Genomic DNA, 21,306 nt, shown 5'->3' with positions numbered 1-21,306 from the left:
CTCAACACACTCTGCAAGGGAGGCTGTCCCTCTTCTCTCCGACTGTGGATTTTCTGTAATAACATGGCTATTTAAATCAGACACAAGCACCACCCTCCTTTACTCTTCTGCTCATATCTCTGTTTTCTTTAAAGAAAGTCATGCCATAAAATACTTTTGCTCTTACTTATTTCATTTTATTTTTCCATCTCCTCCTCCTCTCTCATTCTTTTTTTCTCCTTATCCTCCTCTTTTCCAAGACAACAGCAAGTCTGATTTCCTAGATGGTTTGCTACTTGCAGACAGGTACAATATCCTTTTTTTCCATCTCCCTTTTGTTACCTAGTATGTAGTCTGTGGATCCTGGGTGTATTGCCATGCAGACATCATACATAAATCCAAACATGATGATTTTCACGGTCCTTGGAAATAAAGAGGGCGCACCCACTTCCTAGTTAATAATTTGAGTATAATTCCTAGGGCTGCATGTGCATGAATCAAAATACAGTACCAAGTAATATTTAGAAATTCAAGGAGGCCAGCAGTCTGTTTTGCCCTTGGTCAAATTTACACTATCCAATTTAAGAACATAGCAAGTAGACGAAGGTGTCTTGGCTAGTTGAGGCTCACATAACTTGGATGTAAGTTCATGTTTATTCAGTGGATTTCTGACTTCTAAGCTTTCATACAAACCATGCATCTTATTCATTTCTCTTTAATATTTCAGTACCTTAGAGCCAGCATAGCAAACACATCATCTTGATTGTAGTTAATCAGGATTATAGTCATTAACAGCATGGTACTGATTGCTTTAGAATTAGTGGTATCTTGACAGGGTGAGAGAGAAATTCAGGATACTCTAATGTGTCTGTTAAATGTAATAAACCACTGTGTGTATGTCTGTGAGTTTGTTATGAGATGTATGTGTATGTGTGTGTGTATGTGTGTTAATAGGAGACATAATTTCACTAACTCCAATCATGAAAATTCTAGTGTTGTTTATATTGAAGTTTTATCCACATTTCATGAGATTCATGTCTGTAAATACACTAGATTACTAAAGATATTTTTAGAGCTACCCTTCGGATTTCTCTTACTGGCTAAGTAGCTTAAGCAATGTCACACATTTAATCAAATGTATCTCATTTCTAGGTTCTTGTTCTTCTTATTGCTTCATTATATATGAGCTCTTGCTGAGAACACAAGCATGCTCCAAAACAGAGCATGGATTCCACTGTCTAGTACATACCTGTGTCAATATATGTATTTGTATTGTACTTCACAGGTTGCAAAATGATGTCATAGATATTATCACGTTCAATTCTTAAAAAACCCTGTGTGTGAGATACAGAGAGTAGGTATTATTCTCATTTTACATCAAATGTAATTTGAGTAGTATATAGCTTATCCATGAGTGGCTGTATATCCCAATTTACTTGGGATTACATTGTCCCAGTATAACTATTAGCATTTCCTTTCTCTCTCAGTATCTTCAGTTTGGATGACAAATGCAATGTCCACACCAAAATATCCACCATTTTTCACTTCTATCAGACTTTTTAAGTTTGTGTGACCCATGCAAGGCCATGTGATACCTTGTGATGTGACAATGAGAGGGCATTGGAGCTAGAACAGGGTCTTGGCTGGGCTACAAATTCATTTCCACCTCGATTAGCATCCTTGGACCAGTTACTGGCACCCAGGAAAGGCCATATCATCATTGCTAATGTTTGCCACTAAATTATGTCCTCTCATCATTGACATCTTCTTCAGATAGACATCTTTCTTTGGTACTACCCAAGATGGCCCAAGAAACATTCTCCATTTGAGGAGTTCAGCCATTTCCTCTCCTTTCGGAAGGACTTCTGTCCTCCTCACAAACCAGCAATGGTTTCAGCCTCTGTTTTCTCCTTTCATTGGAGAAAACGGTTGGTTGGTTGACACTCATCTTACTTCTAACCGTGTGCTGACCATGGAGCCACAGAGTCTAACAGCTTGGCCACCATTCATGAATCACATTTACCACATGTGGACTCTTGACAAGGCACAGTTCCAATACAATGTTTAGATTTCTATTGGTTCCAAATGTAGGCAGGTTTACATCCAAATTGTAAACTTCAGCTAAAGAAGGAAAGATGAGAACAGTGCCCTTGAAGAGAGTTGTCAACAGTCTCACTCACTAGCATGCCAGGTACCTCGTACCTCTAGGGTGCCTTGAAGGGGCAATTTGAAGATTATTCAGGAAGTAGGGTGCTCAGTAATTTCAAACATCAGGAGTATGTATGGCAAGAAGAATACATATTGCTTTAGAGAAACATGTTCAATGTTAGAACTAGTTGAGGTCGGAATCTTGGCTTTGTTCTTGACCAGGTTAAGATGTTGAAGGAGTTTCTTGATTTTCTTAAACTCCAATTTTCTCAATATGTTGGATAAAGACAGTAAGTAATGTTTATGTTTACCTCTTAGGGTAGTTGTGAGAAATGAGTAAGATAATAAATATAAATTACTTAGCATAATACCTGGAACAAAAGTGCTCTCTGGATTGTTGTATAATGTATTATTGAGATTGTAGCAGTCATTTTATTCCACTTTCTGACTCTCTTGTATTTCTGAAGGAGTCATTAAGGAGGACTTGGCCAAATGGTTTTAATTACTCTCCTGGACTTCCCTGGGCTTTGGAGTTAATCACTCCTACCAGGAGGTAGTGACACAAGCTCTAAATGTCTCTTGCAGGAGAACTTGTAAATTCCTCTGCTTCCTTCTGTGCCATTCTCCATCTTCAGGCTCACTGTTGCCCAGCTCTGGGCTGACTTTGGAGATGGGGACAGGAGACAGGAAGGTGCACCTCAGGTTAAATGGAGGACAGCCTGTGTTTCACCCAATTTATTCAAATGCCTTTAAGTTGACAAGCTTCTCACCCAGGGAACTGTCTGTGAGTCTGGCTGGGGCCACATAATAGGGGCAGTGTAGAGCTTAACAGGCAGGAGGGAGGTGAAAATAAACAAGAGGATGTGTGTCTTAGGGGGAGGAATATTTTCTTGATGGATTAGGTAGGAGGCAGGAGGTACACAGAAAGCCACAAATTACCAACTGATGGAACTGTGAACAGTTAACCATTGCTCAGGTTAATGGCACTCTGATAAAGACATTTCAAATGCCGAAGAATTGTTTCATGCAGGATATTTCACTGTTAAGACTTCCTTCCTTTTTTGCTCCCCTTAAAAACTGGGCAGGTTTCCTTGAGAGACCTCATGAGAAGAGGACTTTGATTTGCTTGGTATGTATTTAGGTTGGCTCCTCCTTCAATGGTAACTGAGACTGGAAAACATTTGAGAAGATCATCTGCTTCATTCTAACAGAGAACATAGTCACTGAATCAGAAAAGATAAATGCATCACTTTTCCCTGTTTTTGAAATATTACCAGATTTACATAATCCTCAAGATTTGCCAAATTGTAATTAATATATGCAGAGTTTAAGCTTCTATTTTATTATAGGTAGTTTATAATAATCTTTCCTTGTCAAATGCAATTGCCACCCTTTCTTGGCCACAGTACATGAGAATTACCATCAGCTCTAGATGACTGTAGAAGAGCTGGGGATGACTCTGTGAGGAAATGAACACAGATAAAATGTAGTCAGTGAAAATGCGCAATCCAAGGAGTGGGTCAGAGCAGCCTTTCCCAGATATGGCTATCTCCACGGTTTCAAAGTATATTTGATTTTAATTACCTTTAACAATCTCTTTTAATTAAAAATGATATAACTTTTTGGGGGGAGGGTTGAGAAGGGCAGGAGACAGATTGCAATTGCATCCAAATAGTAAAGGTGATGACACTGCCATCACATGGTATAGAGTCCTCATTTTACAACACAAGTGAGGTGAGAGCAGGGCAACTGACTTAGACTATATTCACCCCCATGGTTTAGCACAAAGTGGGAACTTGGTGAATGTTTTGGATGACTTTATGATGCAAGCAATTGCAGGCTTGGCTTCTTAACAAGTGCAATCTTGTACACAAAGATATTTGCAGGTTAAGAATGTAGGACTACCAGTTTTCAGTGGTAGTTTTTAAATCCTGTTGTTTTAAAAATGTACTTGTTTCCCAGATAGACACCCTCCATGCTGTGAGCAAAGCAATGTGTACATCTCTCAGAGGGTCCTGGTTGGCTTTCTGCTGGTCCTCCCAAGGCACAGGGAGAAGGGGAAGCCAACGCTTTGAGGACCCAGTTGAGAGGAAGGCTATAGTCACCCTTCCAAATTATAACTGCTTATCGTAGTCCTAACCCAGCCATCCAGAGGTAGGCAAAGATGGGGCTGAGCAAAGCTGGCTGTACCTGAGGGCTGGAGTCAGGGCAGGCTAGCAGCAGGCAGGCAAGGCCCAAAGCCGGCCATGGAGCTCAGAATGAGAGGAAAGCTGGTTTTCCCTCAAAGGTTCTCTGTGTACTTGGATGACCCTACTATTAAGTTGAAAGAATTTTCAGTGTTAAAATCGTTTATGAGTTGCTACCGTAGTAAAATTAAAAGAAACCGGAAATCCAGATATAGTCACAGAAGGAAATGATTTGGGCAGATACAATGAGAAACAGCAGAGGGGGTGTGTTCTGTAATGTACGGGGAAGTTCTCCAACAGAGCTAATGAGTCTGTACCGACACCGTCTTAAGTTTCACTAAAATTATTTAGACTTTTCTAAAAAGGCTTTTTAGTTTTAAATAATATCAAGTAATAAAATAGGGTTATTCACATGTAAGTCAATTTTTACACAATCTACAATAAAAAGTTTAGGTACGGATGTATAAGATTAGTTTTTTAAATGATAAATTAAAACCATGGTCAATTATGGTCCACAGCATCAGCAAAGAGGTGAAAAGAATGTGCACCACAGGGAAGGGGGAATCAGCACCTCATGCACCAGGCACATCACACCTTCTTGGAGGGTAATCTGGCAACATGCGCTAGAAACCTCAAAGCTGGACCTCTAACCGAACTTTCACTTTTAAAAACTTGTCCTGATTAAGCAAGCAATAATGAACATGAGAAGATTTATCTACAAGGACAGTTCACTTGGGAATTATTTGTAAAAAAAAATGTGGGAACAACTGAAATTTCAATGACAGGGAAGTGCTTTAATAAGGTCTGTTGTTATGGAAGGCCAGGTAGCCATTACAAGTCAGGCAGCAGACAGATATTAATTAATCTGAGAAAGTGCTATGAGACAGTGGTCCATAAAAAAAGCAGCTTAGGTATACTCTGAGCAAAAATACAACTATACTTACAAATGCCTTAAGAAAGCCTGAAAGGATCTATACCAGAATATTGACGGATATTTAAATTTTAGTTTTTAATTTCCTAAACTTTTGAGTCTTCAGTGAACTTCTGTTACTTTGTAATCAGAAAAATATAAATTTTAAAAATTAAAAGCATTGTGTTTCACTATTTATACTTACTCAAGGTAGAAAAATTGTGTCAAACTCCATCTACATATCTACCTAAGAATCTAAAATTTTAAGAAAATACTTAGACAGTAAAACACTTTTTATATCATGGAATCATTTATTAGATTTATTTGTCACAATCCATTTTTTTTTAATACAAGGTGTACTTTTGCTTAAACTTGACACATATATAGTAACAAAAGGGATTTAATGTCCCAAATAGTCTCTGAATGTTTATATATGGACAGAGGACTATGTGCATAATACTTCTCTCAGCTGCCTGCAAGCATTTAAGAAAGAGGTAAACAGTAGCTATTGGAAACCAAGTAGGTCCCATCTTTCTCATGTTGCATCAAACGCCTACAGGCACCTGCTGGATGGAGGAAGCAGTTCTGTCTTCAGGACTTCATTGCTGGTGGGACATGATGTGATGTGTTTCCTGTTAAGGGGTACCTGAGGGGATTCCAAGAGGTCGGGGGTGACACCAAGGTGCACCCAGTCAGGGGGATGGGGACAAGGGGTGGGGCTGAGGTGGAGAGAGACAGGAAGCTGGGGAAGACAGGGGGTTGTGAAAGCAACTGCAATGGTGTGGAGAGCATTGGAGTGACTCCAGAGATAGACTGAAAGCTGTGGCTACATAATCCATTATTTACAAAAACAGCACTTTCTTTCTCCTCTGATCAGCAAGAATTTGGATTTATCTGGTAGCATTTTGTACTTTTCTATCTGCAATGTTTACTGGGGACCCATTCTGTGCAAAGGACTCTGCTAACTGCTGTGACAGACATAATGATGGCTGTAGGGACCCCTGCCCTCAGATGCTTACTGTCTATGCAGATTAGTCTGGCAAAATCTCAAACAATAGTATGCATATATTGCTTTCAGCTCTCTGAATGTCCCTCAATGCCTAGCAGACAGGTATTTATGTGCTAAATGTCACTTTTTTAAATGCTATCTTCATCATTTACTGTTCCAAAGGAAATTCAGTAGTTTCACTGACTTTTAAATGTATAGCCAGCATTTTTCTGACATGAAGAATATTTGCCTTAATAATTCGTGATTATGTAATCTCTACTCATTTCATTAATACAAGTGTTTTATGGTAGTTATAAGCTTCAACAAATGGTCTATGTGATAAAATATCTGGCAATGTGAACTTGTCTTGCCAAACCCAATACTTAATAAGGGACTTCCTGTCTTCCATTTATTTCACTTGCATCTTGCACCATAGTTAAATGATACATGTTGGTGAGTCCCATTCCCCACCCCAAGCACAAAATTCGACACCATCTTTTTGAGCTAAGTGGAAAAAATAAACAACATGCATGCACCTCTTTTTTTACTCATTTGAGACAACACATTTAGGTATTCATATATCATTGAATTCACTCGGATCTTTGAATACTTGAGCTTCAAATTCCATGTGACTCTGTAAAAAATGTGCTCAAATTAGTAAAGACTTCCAAAAAAGGTAAGAAAAACAAATTGTTCTGTATGTTTCCTTTATGTTTGAAGAGCCACAAGTTAACTAAAGAAGAGTGGGGACCAAGAACCTGTGACACTCATGCATTGTACACTCACAGGTACAGTACTATGTTCCAACATGACACTTGGTCTGGGGCCACAAAGATGAGTAAGGCACATGACACAGCTCTCTAGGAGCCTCCAGCCTAGTGGATGGATGACCAGAAACTGAGCTTAATTCACTGAAGGAAGGGTGTAACAGGGTAAGCACACCAGGGCTCTGGAGTCCAGGAGGCCACGAGGTGTCACAGCCAGGCTACTGCTGGAGTGGAGGTGCTTCCTGGAGCCAAGAAGCTGCACTGAGAGCTGGGGTGGGGAAAGGATGTAGTACAGCAAGACGAGAAGACTTCACTTGGGATTTATTAACAAGTAGGGTGTGGTGACCTCAGCAAGAGCTGTTTCAGGAGTATGCTAAAGAAGCCACGGTAGTGTAGGTCATAAATATAGACAATTCTCCCATGACATTTGACTGTGAAAAAGAAAGCCATTGGACAGGAAATAGAAGTAGGTGAGGGATTAAGGTAATTTCTCTTCTTTCTTTCCTTCTTTCCTTTTCCTTTTCATTCTTTCCCATCCATGTGTTAAGACAGACAATAAGTAAATGAGTAAATATATTCTATATAATGATAAGAACTATGAAGAAGAAAGAGGCAGTGGTGAGGAGTGGAGGGAGAGGAGTCATTAAGACAGTGGATGGCATCTGTGCGGAGACTGAATGGAGTGAGGGTCTGAGGGATGTGAAGGTCTGGGGACAGGATGCTTAGACAGAGGCTACTTTAATTGCAAAGGCACCTAGGGAGAACAGCAAGGTGGCTGGAATGGTTCTGGGGCACGACCCCTCCATTGGGAAGGTAGCAGGAGACCATGGTTGGAGAGAGAAAAGGAGGCCCACTGAATAGACTTCAGACACACTGGGGGTTTTAGGCAAGGGAGGTGCATGGCAGCTTCTGTGTTTCCAAATATACTGGATGTTGTGGAGATTAGCCAGTAGGGGACAACAGTAGAAGCAACAAAACTAATGATCTAGGCTGGGTGACTGGGTAGCAGCTTGATTTAGGTTGGCAATCACAGACGTGTGGAAAAGAGGTTATATTCAGGGATATATTTTGAAGTAGTAGCTGAAGTAGTAGTGCTCTAAGAGGGAAATTAAGGGTGACAGGTTTCTGACTAAAACTTAGCATACAGGAGTGTCATTTATTGAGGCAGGGAAGATGGTGGGGAATGATTTTTAGGTGAAAACCAAGAGTTTACTGAGATTATCTACTGGCATGTTGAGTAGGCAGCTGGAGATTGGGAAGGTAGATAATGGTAATATTTATATATCACATCACTCCACCAACTTAAAATCTTCCAATTAATCCTCATGAGTTTCAAGACAAAATCCAGGCTCCAAGCTCCACTGGCCTTGGCTCTTCTATGCATATCCAGCCTCAAAATCAATCTCATACCACACTGAGTGCTCTTCTAATATAGTATTTGTTTCTCTTTCCCTTCCCCACCCTCATGCATATGCCATTACTTTGCTTAGGTTGCTCTTCTCTATTTTGACCTGGCTAGCTATTCTGGCCTAACAACCCAGGTAAGCCTTCCTTGTGTCATCACCCATTCACCAGTGATTCCATACAGCTGGATTAGATGCCCTCGACTACTGCAACCCTCTAATACACATATCTTTATAGACTTGAGCACCAGTGCATGCAGGATACTCCATAATTGGTGACTGAACTTGGACGACTTGCCTAAACTCTCTGAGCCTCAGTTTTCTCATCTATAAAATGAAGATGAATAATACTGCATCCTTCATAGGATTGTTAGGGGGATTTAAGGAAGTTAATATGGGGCAGTGCTTAAGACATTGCCTGACATAGATGAAGCACTGAACAAGTCATTGTTATTATAGTAATACTTATCACACTGTTGTGTAATTATTTTCACATTGGTTTTTCCTAAGAAAATATTAGTCCTTGAATGCAGACATGAAGCCTTTCATCTGTGATTCTGGAATACATTATGCTTTAATAATTGCTTCTTACATGAATGAATGAGTTAATGAATGGGAAAAAAATACCATTAGGCTACAGCAGTATTATGAAATGAACCAGCATGTTCTTCTTCGGTTGGCTTTCTCTACTTAGAAACTATTCTCTGTGGGTGAATGTAATTCATCTGATCCTTCACTCACCAAACCAAGAAGTTTTGGGTTATTGATCCTACATTATATATTGGTCACTGTTCAGTGAAAGTAATATCATTACCTTTGGATCAGGAAGACATGGTCCAAAAGCTTCTAGTAGAAGGGTCTCTTCTCTTACAGCCTGTTCATAGTCTGTGAAAGACAGCTTCCCATCATGGTCATGGTCCTAGGGGATGACCGGCCATGTATCAGTCAACATGTATAACAGTTATCGCAAACACAAACTGTCTTTTCATGGTCAAGTATTGATAGAAGAAAGGTGTTGGAAAAATGAGGGACTAAATAATGAAATTGAAAAGAACTTTTATCATTACAATTAAAAAGCACAAGTGTTTTATTCACCAAGCAGGAAACTGATAGTTATTACAATTTGAATTCTTATTTCTGTCCCATTCTGGCCTGTAAGTTTCAATATAAAACCTTAAATTTCCCATATTTACCATTTTTTTAAGTGTTATTTCAACCAAATCTTTAATTCCTTCATCAGGGTCTTCTTCAGATGGCTGTTTGAGTAGGCTGTTCTTCAACATATGGAACATTTCCTCCTTTGAAATGAATCCATCACCATTCAAATCAAACACCTCAAAGCAATCTTTTAAAAAAATAACCAATTATGAATTTGATACTATGATTAAGGGAATATTTGCTCTGACAAAATGTTCAAGGCCAAGGTCTGTTTTGGGAATATTCATGTCAACATTGCAGGACTAAGTGCAATCTGATTTCCATAGAAAATGCTTAATGTACAATAGCTGAATATGGTCAACAACCCTTAGAAAATGGCTCCTTACACTCACTCAGCTAAGAGTAACCATGCTAAGGAACAATGATTTGACCATTTCATCTTGAAATTCTTGGAAAACTGAATGAAATATGATCCTTAAACAGAGTTCATCAGAATGAATTAAGAATTAAATAAGAATCAGAACACTCTAATCAATGTTCTCTACTTCCATGGTTAATAATTCAGGTAACAATATTTACCTTATGTACATTAATACATAAATCCATATGTATATAGTTAGCATGTATAGTATATGCTTATGCAGTCTTGCTTGGCATGAATTACTCCTCAGAATCTTTTGATTTTCCTTGGTATTAATTTTTTTCAATCTTTATCATTGACTTGAATTTGCTCCATAAAAGAAGCTAATGGAGATTCGAACCAACCAACTGAAAGACAAACCTATTTTACTGGCTGGCTAGGAAGACATGGATGTACATTCTTTAGATATGTTAATCCTAATGTATAAAGCAATATGGTAACCTGAAATCTTACATTTCATTTTTTCTTCCAAAGTTCCTCGAAGAAATACTGATAATCCATAAATCCACTCTGATACGTTTACACAGCCATCGTTGTCCTTATCAAAACCTCGGAATACTAAGAAAGAAGTACAACATAATACCCGTGCAGCATTTTTGTTCTCAGTAGTATATTTACACTGGTGCTACCCACTTTTAAAATGTGGACAAAACTTCAGGATCAGATGGTCTGACATGCTCATTTGACAAAGAAGGAAACTAAGATATAACACTGCAAAACTCTTTTATTTAAACTTTCACATATTCCTTTCATATTTTATGGAAACAAAGTAAATTCTGAGTATCTAAATACACTAATCAATAATTACTAATATATGAATATATTGATATACTAAATGTGTTGATATGCTAACATAAAATATGTGATTTTATATTTTTCTTACTCAAGAAAAGAAATGCTACTATACAATTGATAAAGTTATAACTTTTTATTGAAATAGTTTTGATGATATAAGGAAATTTATGTTCTTTTAAAATTGTTCTTTTCATTATTATATTTACTAAGTAGAAATAGAAATATTTCAGGTTTATGGATATAAAGTAAGGAAAAACTAATTATTCAAGCTTGGCTTTGTTCTTTTCTTAAATACACAGAATAGAGTACATAGAATCACTTCCCTATGACCCTTCCCTCTGAATACACAAATTAATTTTTTATATTCAAGTGAAATTGGGAATTCAGAACATTAAGCTTCCTACCAAGACTGTCCAAACTCCCAATTTTTTTCCCAGTTGTGGTGGATCTGACACATTTGAATATTGCATGTCTTCTTACCTCTGTCCATAATCATGTCATCTGTCATTCCAAATGTCACGTGCAGGATGTTTCGAAATGCATTACGATCTAGCCCAATGGTGGTACCTTGCCGCTCTGTTACTTCTCCCACCAAATTATAAAAAAGATTTATAAGACAGTTTACTTCAAATTTATTAACTGTGAAAAGATAAAATTCAGATATAACAAAAATGCATTTTAATCTTTAGTTTATTTAAATTTTGCATTAATGAGTTTATAGACAACATGAAGACCACCAAATATTTAGTTTTTAACAGAAGACTATCCTGTTTTAAGATTCATGACCGTTAATAGAGGATGACCACTACAAAGGATTCTCCACTAAAATAAGAGAAACAGCCTTACCTCCACACAGGGTTTGAATATTAAATTTAGTCACATTTAAGAAGAAAGTAATATTAGCCAATTTTCCTGAATAATGATTGTGGGGCCAGATGCTAAACTTTAAAGGCAGTAGAGGTGCAATTCAAAGCAAGCAAGGTAACACTTAAGAATATTAACTTTTCCCCAGCATTTTGATTATAGGCATTTATGAGATTTAGAGCTTAACTTCTGCCTGGAAATAGATATCAGACTCCTGAACACTAGGCAACAATTTTCACTTCACATCATCAGCCTTAGTCAAAATAAGCTGGATTTTGGATATCAGAATCACTTTTTTTTTTCAGTAAAGAAGCATTTAACCATATTACAGCACCAATTATAGTTTTTATTGTACATGATGTGAAAATTAACATGCAAGTACTCAGTAGTATTTTGGAGAAAAGGAATTTTTATTTAAAATAGACAGACAGATGTGTATACTGGTCCATACACATAAATGTATGAAGGGTGTTTATAAACCCTGAGCTAATTATTTGTGCTCCAATTTTCATATGAGGTACATAGGTGAAAGCACTATTGCCTGGCATAAAGGTGAGTTTGAATATGAAGTATAGGTGGAGGATGAGAAAGGTTTTATTTCAAAACACAACAAATTACAGTCCAGTACTTCTAAAAACAAGGGTGAAAACTGTGTGTGTTTAAAAGGTGAATTGTTTTGTTTTTGGTTTAAATAAACTAAATTTTAAAAATTGAAAAAAAATGACTATATTGCAGAAAAAAATAAAATAAAGAAAGACAGCAGATAGGAATGGAGAAATCATGCCTCATCTACAAGTCAAGACAGGCTCAAGTATGATTTCTGGTTTGGGGTATCACATTTTAGGAGGGACATTGAAAATTTGGGGAAATAAGTGATTTAGTAAAAATCTAGGTTAATACTAGAAAAGAATATAATGCTTGTAGTTTTTTAAAAAGCTGTTAGTTGGGGGTTAGGTAAGCCTGGTGATGGGTATTAAGGAGGACATGTATTGCATGGAGCACTGGGTGTGGTGCATAAACAATGAATCTTGGAACACTGAAAAAATAAAGTAAAAACAGTGTCTATAGAAAATGGCATGTCAGTTCTTCAAAAAAAATTAAACATAGAAATACTATGTAACTCAGTGATTCCACTTCTGGGTATATACTTAAAAGAATTGAAAGCAAGAGCTCTGATACTTTCATATCAATGTTTACAGCAACGTTATTCACAGTAAGCCTTAAAGGTGAAATCAAGCTAGGTGTCTACCAGTGAATGAATGGATAAGTAACATGTAGTGTATACATACAATGGAGTATGATTCAGCCTTGAAAAGGAAAGATTTTGACTCATGCTACAAGATGGATGAAGCTTGCAGACATTTTCCTGAGTGAAAAAAGTTAGAAATAAAAGGACAGATATTGTATGATTTCACTTATATCATGGACTTAAAGTGGTGTGATTCATAGATACAGAAAGTAGAATGGAGGTTGCCATGGGCTAGGGAAGGGGGAAATGAGAAGTTATAGTTTGATGGGTACTGTTTCAGTTGGGAAACATGAAAAGATGGATGGTGGTAATGGCTCCACAACAATGTGAATGTACGTAATGCCATAGAGTTGTACACTTAAAATGGTAAATTTTATGTTATATATATTTAACCAAACACACAAATCTCCAAAAATAAGAGAGCTACCACTAGTTAAAGAAAAGCCTGCATGAAGAATGATGTTCATGTATATGAAATGTTAGCAGTGGGGATGTTGATCAGCCATTTTTCTATCTTGGCTAAAATAAAAATTAAAGAATATTACCTTAATTTATTACCCAAAGGATCCAAGGTTAGCCATAAGAAAGTTTTATTGGTGTTGTTGTTGTTGTTGTTGTTGAAATGTTTCTTAATTTCCAGAATAAAATACTAAATGAAATTAAGGGAAATTCAAGAATGGATTTTCTGCAGACCATATCTGTAAAATGGTAGACTAGCTGAGCAATCACTTAAGATATGTTTTTTCTCTGATTCTACAGAATTTATCCATTTCATCCTGGTGGGATTATCATCTGGCAACTAAAAGGAAATTTGACTTTGGGGGAAAGTTTCTTGGTTTCTTTCTTTTTTTTTTAAAATTTTTATTTATTTTTAAAATTTCTTTTCAGTGTTCCAGAATTCATTGTTTATGCACCACACCCCATGTTTCATGCAATACGTGCCTTCTATAATGCCCACCAACAGGCTCACCCAACCTCCAACCCCCTACCCCTCCAAAACCCTCAGATTGTTTTTCAGAGTCCATAGTCTCTCATGGTTTGTCTCCCCCTTCAGTTTCCCCCAACTCCCTTCTCCTCCCCATCTCCCCATGTCCTTGGTGTTATTTTTTTTTTCTTTTAGAGATTTTCTTTATTTATTTGGCAGACAGAGATGACAAGTAGGCAGAAAGGTGGGCAGAGAGAGAGGAGGGGCAGCAGGCTCCGAGCAGAGAGCCCAATGCAGGGCTTGATCCCAGGATCCTAGGATCATGACTCAAGCTGAAGGCAGAGGCTTTAACCCACTGAGTCACCCAGGTGCCCCCTCCATGTTATTTCTTATGCTCCACAAATAAGTGAAACCAAATGATAATTGAATCTCTCTGTTTGACTTATTTCACTCAGCATAATCTCTTCCAGTCCCATCCATGTTGATAAAAAAGTTGGGTATTCATCCTTTTTGATGGAGGCATAATACTCCATTGTATATATGGACCACATATTCCTTAACCATTCGTCTGCGGAAGAGCATCTTGGTTCTTTCCACAGTTTGGCGACTGTGGCCATTGTTGTTATGAACATTGGGGTACAGATGGCCCTTCTTTTGACTACATCTGTATCTTTGGGGTAAATACCCAGTAGTGCAATTGCAGGGTCATAGCATAGCTCTATTTTAAATTTCTTAAGGAATCTCCACACTGTTTTCCAAAGTGGCTGCACCAACTTGCATTCCCACCAGCAGTGTAAGAGGGTTACCCTTTCTCCACATCCTCTCCAACACTTGTTGTTTACTGTCTTGTTAATTTTGGCCATTCTAACTGGTGTAAGGTTGTATCTGGTATCTCAATGTGGTATTGATTTGAATCTCCCTGATGGCTAGTGATGATGAACCTTTTTCCATGTGTCTGTTAGCCATTCGTATGTCTTCATTGGAGAAGTGTCTGTTCATGTTTTCTGCTCATTTTTTGACACGATTATCTGTTTTGTGTGTGTTGAGTGTGAGGAGTTCTTTATAGATCTTGGATATCAGCCCTTTGTCTGTAATGTCATTTGTGAATATCTTCTCCCATTCCGTGGGTTGCCTCTCTGTTTTGCTGTTTCCTTTGCTGTGCAGGAGCTTTTGATCTTTATGAAGTCCCAAAAATTCATTTTCATTTTTGCTTCCTTTGCCTTTGGAGACGTGTCTTGAAAGAAGTTGCTGTGGCCAATGTCGAAGAGGTTACTGCCTACGTTCTCCTCTAAGATTCTGATGGATTCCTGCCTCACATTGAGGTCTTTTATCCATTTTGAGTTTATCCTTGTGTATGGTGTAAGAGAATGGTCGAATTTCATTCTTCTACACATAGCTGTCCAATTTTCCCAGTACCATTTATTGAAGAGACTGTCTTTTTTTCCACTGTATATTTTTTCCTGCTTTGTCAAATATTATTTGACCATATTGTTGAGGGTCCATATCTGGGCTCTCTACTCTGTTCCACTGGTCTATGTGTCTGTTTTTATGCCAGTATCATGCTGTCTTGGTGATCACAGCTTTGTAGTAAAGCTTGAAATCAGGCAACGTGATGCCCCCAGTTTTGCTTTTCTTTTTCAACACTTCCTTAGCAATTCGGGTTCTCTTCTGTTTTCATACAAATTTTAGGATTGTTTGTTCCAGCTCTTTGAAAAATGCTGGTGGAATTTTGATCAGAGTGGCTTTAAAAGTATAGATTGCTCTAGGTAGTATAGACATTTTAACAATGTTTATTCTTCTGATCCATGAGCATGGAATGATCTTCCATCTTTTTATGTCTTCTTCAATTTCTTTCATGAGTGTTCTGTAGTTCCTCGAGTGCAGATCCTTTACCTCTTGGTTAGGTTTATTCCCAGGTATCTTATGGTTCTTGGTGCTATAGTAAGTGGAATCAATTCTCTAATTTCCCTTTCTGTATTTTCATTGTTAGTGTATAAGAAAGCGACTAATTTCTGTACATTGATTTTGTAACCTGCCACATTACTGAATTGCTGAATGAGTTCTAGTAGTTTGGGAGTGAAGTCTTTTTGGGTTTTCCATATAAAGTATCATGTCATCTGCGAAGAGAGAGAGTTTGACTTCTTTATTGCCAATTTAAATACCTTTTATTTCTCTTTGTTGTCTGATTGCTGTTGCTAGGACTTCTAATACTATGAAGGCTGGGGTAGTGATTTTCATATCAGATAAGTTAGATCTTAAGCTACAGACTGTAGTCAGAGATACAGAAGGACACTACATAATTCTTAAAGGGTCTATCCACCAAGAAGATCTAACAATTATAAATATTTATGACCCCAATATGGGAGCAGCCAATTACATAAGAAAACTGTTAATCAAGATAAAGAGTCATATTGATATGCATACATTAATAGTAGGAGATCTTAACATGCCACTCTCAGTAATAGACAGATCATCCAAGCAGAAAATCAATAAACAAACAAGAGCATTGAATGACACATTGGACTGGATGGACCTCATAGATATATACAGAAGATTCCACCCTAAAACAACAGAATACTCATTCTTCTGGAGTGCACATGGAACCTTCTCCAGAATAGACCAAATACTGGGTCACAAATCAGGGCTCAACCAGTACCAAAAAAATGAGATTATTCCCTGCATATTCTCAGATCACAATGCTTTGAAACTGGAGCTCAACCACAAGAAAAAGTTTGGAAGGAATTCAAACACCTGGAAGCTAAAGACCACCTTGCTTAAGAATGCTTGGATCAACCATGAAATTTTAAAGAACTACTTAAACAATTCATGGAAACAATGAGAATTAAGATACTTTGGTCCAAAACCTATGGGATACAGCAAAGGCAGTCCTAAGAGGGAAATACACAGCCATCCAAGCCTCCCTCAAAAAAACTGAAAAATCCAGAGTACACCAGCTGTCTTTACACCTTAAAGAACTGGAGAATCAACAACAAATTAAGCCAACCCCACACACAAGAAGGGAAATAATCAAGATTAGAGTAGAGATCAATGAGATAGAAACTAGAGATACAGCAGAATGCATCAATGAAACTAGAAGCTGGTTTTTTGAAAGAATCAATAGGATCAATAAACCATTGGCCAAACTAATCCAAAAGAAAAGAAAGAAGGCCCAAATTAATAAAATTATGAATGAAAGGGGAGAGATCACAGCTAACACCAAGGGAATAGAAACAATCATCAGAAATTATTATCAACAGTTATATGCCAATAAGTTAAGCAACCTAGATGAAATGGATGCATTCCTGGAAAACTATAAACTTTCAAAACTAAATCAGGAAGAAATTGACAACCTGAATAGACTAATATCTATTAACAAGATTGGAGCAGTGATCAAAAACCTCCCAAAAAAACAAGAGCCCAGAACCTGACAGATTCCCTGGGAAATTCTACCAAACTTTCAAAGAAGAAATAATACCTATTCTCCTGAAGCTGTTTCAAAAAATTGAAGCAGAAGGAAAACTTCCAGACTCTTTTTATGAAGCCAGCATTACCTTGATCCCCAAACTAGGCAAAGACCCCACCAAAAAGGAGAATTTCAGACCAATATCCCTGATGAATATGGATGCCAATATTCTCAACAAGATCCTAGCTAATAGGATCCAACAGTACATTAAAATGATTATCCACCATGACCAGGTGGGATTTGTCACTGGGTTGCAAGGGTGGTTCAACATTCTCAAATCAATTAATGTGATAGAACAAGTCAATAAGAAAAGAGAGAAGAACCACATGGTCCTCTCAGTTGATGCAGAAAAAAATTTGACAAAATCCAGCATCCGTTCCTGATTAAAACGCTTCAAAGTATAGGGATAGAGGGAACATTCCTCAACTTCATAAAATCTATCTATGAAAAACCCACAGCAAATATCATGCTCAATGGGAAAAAGCTGACAGCCTTCCCTTTGAGATTAGGGACACGACAAGGATGCCCAGTCTCACCACTCTTGTTCAACATAGTATTGGAAAGTTTCTCTGTTTAAAAAAGTTTTTAATTATAATGCCTGTTATTTGTAACTATTTCTATAGAATTTAACTAGTAATTATCAAGGTTTTTAAGGCCCACTTTAAAAATTTGATGTAAGGACAAAAATCAAAAGAGTTGACTATTTTCCTGCCAGGTTTTCTTTTTTTCAATTTTTATTTATTTATTTGTCAGAGAAGGAGAGAGAACAAGTAAGCACACCAAACAGGGGGAGCAGCAGGGAGAGGGAGAAGCAGGCTCCCTGCTGAGCAAGGAGCCCAATGCGGGACTCTCTCCCAACCTGAGCCAAAGGCAGACACTTAACCTACTGAGCCACCCAGGCTCAGAGAATGACTGTTTGCAGTACATTGCATACTTACTGAACAGAGACTAAAACAAATTCAGCATTGTGTATATCAGATATTGCATTGCTTTTGTAAAATGTTCACTAGATGTTTTAAGAAGATCTAGTCTTTTCCTTGAAATGGAATTATTTTGAGAAAAACAGTCATTTTGTGAATAGTCAAAAGGTCAGTGTATTAAAAGGTAAATGAAAACCTGGCAGGAGGGTTTAGAACATTCTAAAATGTGCTCTTAGAATTTCATAGGTAACTTTAGAATTGTATTTAGACAGAAACACGGAATTGTACTTGGTCAAGGAACCCAAGATAAGGTTAACGAGAAAGATACTGTCTAATGAGCAAACTTGTAAATTTTGTTGCTGATTGCAAAACTAATGGCCACATGAGAATCCATAATCCCAATATTGACTCCATTGTGCAAAGGAAGAACGGGTTTATCATCGTTCTAGAGCTTATAGGATCTAGTGCCTTCTAGTTGTATTTAGTATCTAATGTAGTAAGTGGTGAGATGTTCTTCCTTAGTGAAGTGGCACTGTCTATAAAAGTTACAGTGTGTATAAACATCTGAAACTTCTTAGAAATTCTAAGACCATGTTTTAGAATGTGTGATTGGAGCAGATATCTTTAATAAGTGCTCATTTTGTCACCTGCAAGGTCTCCTTTACCTTGAAACCCCACCAGCAACAGCAAAGCCCAAGTCTGGAGTTGGGAGTAAATTCTTTACTGTGTGTTTAGCTTTGTGGAACTCTTTGGTCTCCAGACACATTTCCTTTTTCTGAGGTACAGGGTTTTGTGCCATTTCAACTCTTTTCAGCTATTGATAACCATTTTTCCCTTATGGATCTCCTTCAGAACTTGGACCCTGCCAGTGTATTTGCACTAAAAAGAGCTAGAAAGCAGGCGTATGTTTGTTGTGCTAGTGTTCTTGAGTCCAGTGGGTTTCATACATATTTGACACCTTTGTCTGAGGCTAAAACCACACATGTTGTGTCAGTATAAAAATAATGTTTCTATAATGGAAAGGTAAGTTAAGAAGAGGGTTTGAGAAGCAAGTTAGTGCATGTGTGGGAGTGTAGTATTATATGCCTGGATACCTATATACTGGTCCTTAAGATCATGGGCAAGCATGGGTAGCTGGCCAAGGCACTACCTACCATCCAGAGAGTCCCTTCCAGACTTCTCTTTAGCGGACATTAAGGGGGCTCCAGGAGCACTCAGACTGGAGGTGGGAAGCAGGCTGAGCAGAGGGCACTTTTACCAGGTAGAACACAAGCCCTTCCAGAAACTTCTCATCCAGCACTTGATTCTTACTTACAGTGCTTGCAATTTTTAATTAAGGTGTCCGTCAACTTCTGCAGCTTCTTGCGGTTCATGCCGGCGGTAGGGAATTGGGGAGCGGCGGGTGTCTAGGGGCGCGTGGCTAACGCGACCCTTGCTTGGCCCGGGCGGGGGTAGCTGGGCGGACTCTCCCCGACTCCAAGCGCGCGCGCGCGCGCTCGCGCGGCCCTAAACTCGCAGAGTGGCCATGGCAACGCCTAGACCGGCTGCCGATTGGCTTCCGGGAGCGCACGCGGGGTGCGTGCGCGGCCCTAACACACAACGTGGCCATGGCAACGCCTGGGCCAGCCACCTATTGGCTCCTGGGTCTGGGCGCACTGTCCCACTTGGAGAGTCCCTGTCAGGGTACTTGGGGATTCTGTACCCAGAAGTTTTGATTTTGTTGCTGTCTTTTGGGTTCGCAGCCCCTTCGATGGACTGCACTGTGAATCAAGGTCGTCTGAAAATATGTTGTGCACGCTGCGTGAGGGGTATTTTGGATGGTGAGCGTCGCACCACGAGAGGCTTCAGATCTTCAGGTAGATCTGGGGAAACTTGGAGGAGCTTCAAGAATTAGCAGGTGTGTTATCCCGACATTGTTTTGCAGGGTGTAGGAGGCTGAGGAGCTTGCCTTTAACGCTGAGCTACGTTTTTGGTTATGTTTTTGCTATGATGCCTGGAGGTAGCCTGGAACAAGATAACCCTCAAGATTTGAGTGATGTTACTGGGAGCAAAGGTAACTTGGAATAGTCCTTCAACTCCCTTTCCTTCATTCTTGGAGGTGGAAGTAGAGGCTGTGGGTAGAATCTGGGAAAAGCCATCAGTAATGTTAAGCTAGTTAAAAAGGCAGCCTCCCAAAGAGACTGGTTGACAACTGCCACTTGTCTGTGGGGTACAATCCAACCTTGCTTTTCTGAAAAATATCCCAGTAAAACTGGTCTTTAACTTATTTGAAAGGCAGGCTCTGTGTTTTTTAATGTAGGAGGAGTTTCTGGTCTTCTTAACCACAGATGGGACACCCTCTTTGAATTAAGATAGCAATAAAATGTGTTAGCTCAGCCAGGAGCACAAAACCTACAGTATTCCCCGGTATGTTTACCTACTTGTTTTACATCAGTGGGGAAAATGTCTTTGAAAACAAATTATTTCAGGGGTGCCTGGGTGGCTCAGTCAGTTGGGGGTTTCAGGTTGTGATGATCTCAGGGTCTTGGGATTCAGGCCTGCATCCACTTCTGGCTCAGTGGGGAGTCTTTTTGTCCTTCTCCCTCTGCCTGTGCCCCCACAGGTGCTCTCTCTTAAATAAATAAATAAGAAAACAAATTATTTCATAGTATACATACTGTCATTGTTAGGCTGAAAGCAGAAAAATTCTACCAGTCATGAGTAACAATCCAAAATGAATTCCAGTGTTGAGGTCTCTGATTTTATATCCCTGTTTTATTTGTTTGTCAAATAAAGGTTTGGGAAGCTGTTTGAAACCAGAGTCAAGGATGCCTGGTGAAGGCATGGACTGTGTTATCCTAAAGCAAATTCTCTAAGAACTGTAAAACAATGTGAAATGATAGTGATTATGAGTTTGCTACAGTTCTTTGGTTACATAGCATTCCTATATATCCTGTTGTCTAGCAGCTGTGACACTTCTAATTAGATTGCAGAGAACAAATGGGTAGGACTAGACATATTCTAATTGTACTCACCTGTGAAACCCTCATGACTTTTGTTCGATGACAGTATTGTAGCAAATATTTCATTTATAGATATTGTTGTAGGACTCATTTTAAAAGACAGGGAGCCAGAAGAGTGGCTGTCAGTA

The 21,306-nt window shown here is 38.5% G+C and overlaps 1 protein-coding gene across 2 annotated transcripts; it reads right to left on the bottom strand.

The window, feature by feature from the left end:
• Window positions 1–6,628: 6,628 nt before the first annotated feature.
• LOC111155468 (EF-hand calcium binding domain 1) lies at window positions 6,629–19,549 on the bottom strand. 2 transcript variants are annotated; one of them, XM_022515633.1, is made up of 6 exons: window positions 19,492–19,549; window positions 11,236–11,394; window positions 10,414–10,518; window positions 9,575–9,726; window positions 9,196–9,300; window positions 6,629–6,845 (listed from the first exon to the last, which is right to left on the bottom strand). In XM_022515633.1, exons 1-6 carry the CDS (start codon window positions 19,547–19,549, stop codon window positions 6,786–6,788), a joined length of 639 nt encoding a protein of 212 aa, XP_022371341.1. In that variant the 3' UTR covers window positions 6,629–6,785. The 2 variants fall into 2 exon arrangements, with proteins under 2 accessions (XP_022371341.1, XP_022371342.1); XM_022515634.1 differs by lacking the exon at window positions 11,236–11,394.
• Between the last annotated feature and the right edge of the window lie 1,757 nt (window positions 19,550–21,306).

Source organism: Enhydra lutris, unplaced genomic scaffold, assembly GCF_002288905.1.
Source record: "Enhydra lutris kenyoni isolate GAN:26980312 unplaced genomic scaffold, ASM228890v2 scaffoldscaffold41, whole genome shotgun sequence".
NCBI lineage: Eukaryota > Metazoa > Chordata > Mammalia > Carnivora > Mustelidae > Enhydra > Enhydra lutris.
The sequence above is the reverse complement of the archived record's forward strand: the minus strand, read 5'-3'. Positions and strand labels throughout refer to the sequence as shown.

What these genes read in the sequence shown, in the direction of transcription:
- LOC111155468 (XM_022515633.1), bottom strand. Translation starts at nt 19,549, where the DNA reads ATGAACCGCAAGAAGCTGCAGAAGTTGACGGACACCTTAATTAAAAAT. An exon ending in TGACATGATTATGGACAGAG is followed by an intron (nt 10,519 to 11,235) that starts GTAAGAAGACAT and finishes CTTCTTTCTTAG; the next exon opens with TATTCCGAGGTTTTGATAAG. An exon ending in TTTGGAAGAAAAAATGAAAT is followed by an intron (nt 9,727 to 10,413) that starts GTAAGATTTCAG and finishes TTTTTTTAAAAG; the next exon opens with ATTGCTTTGAGGTGTTTGAT.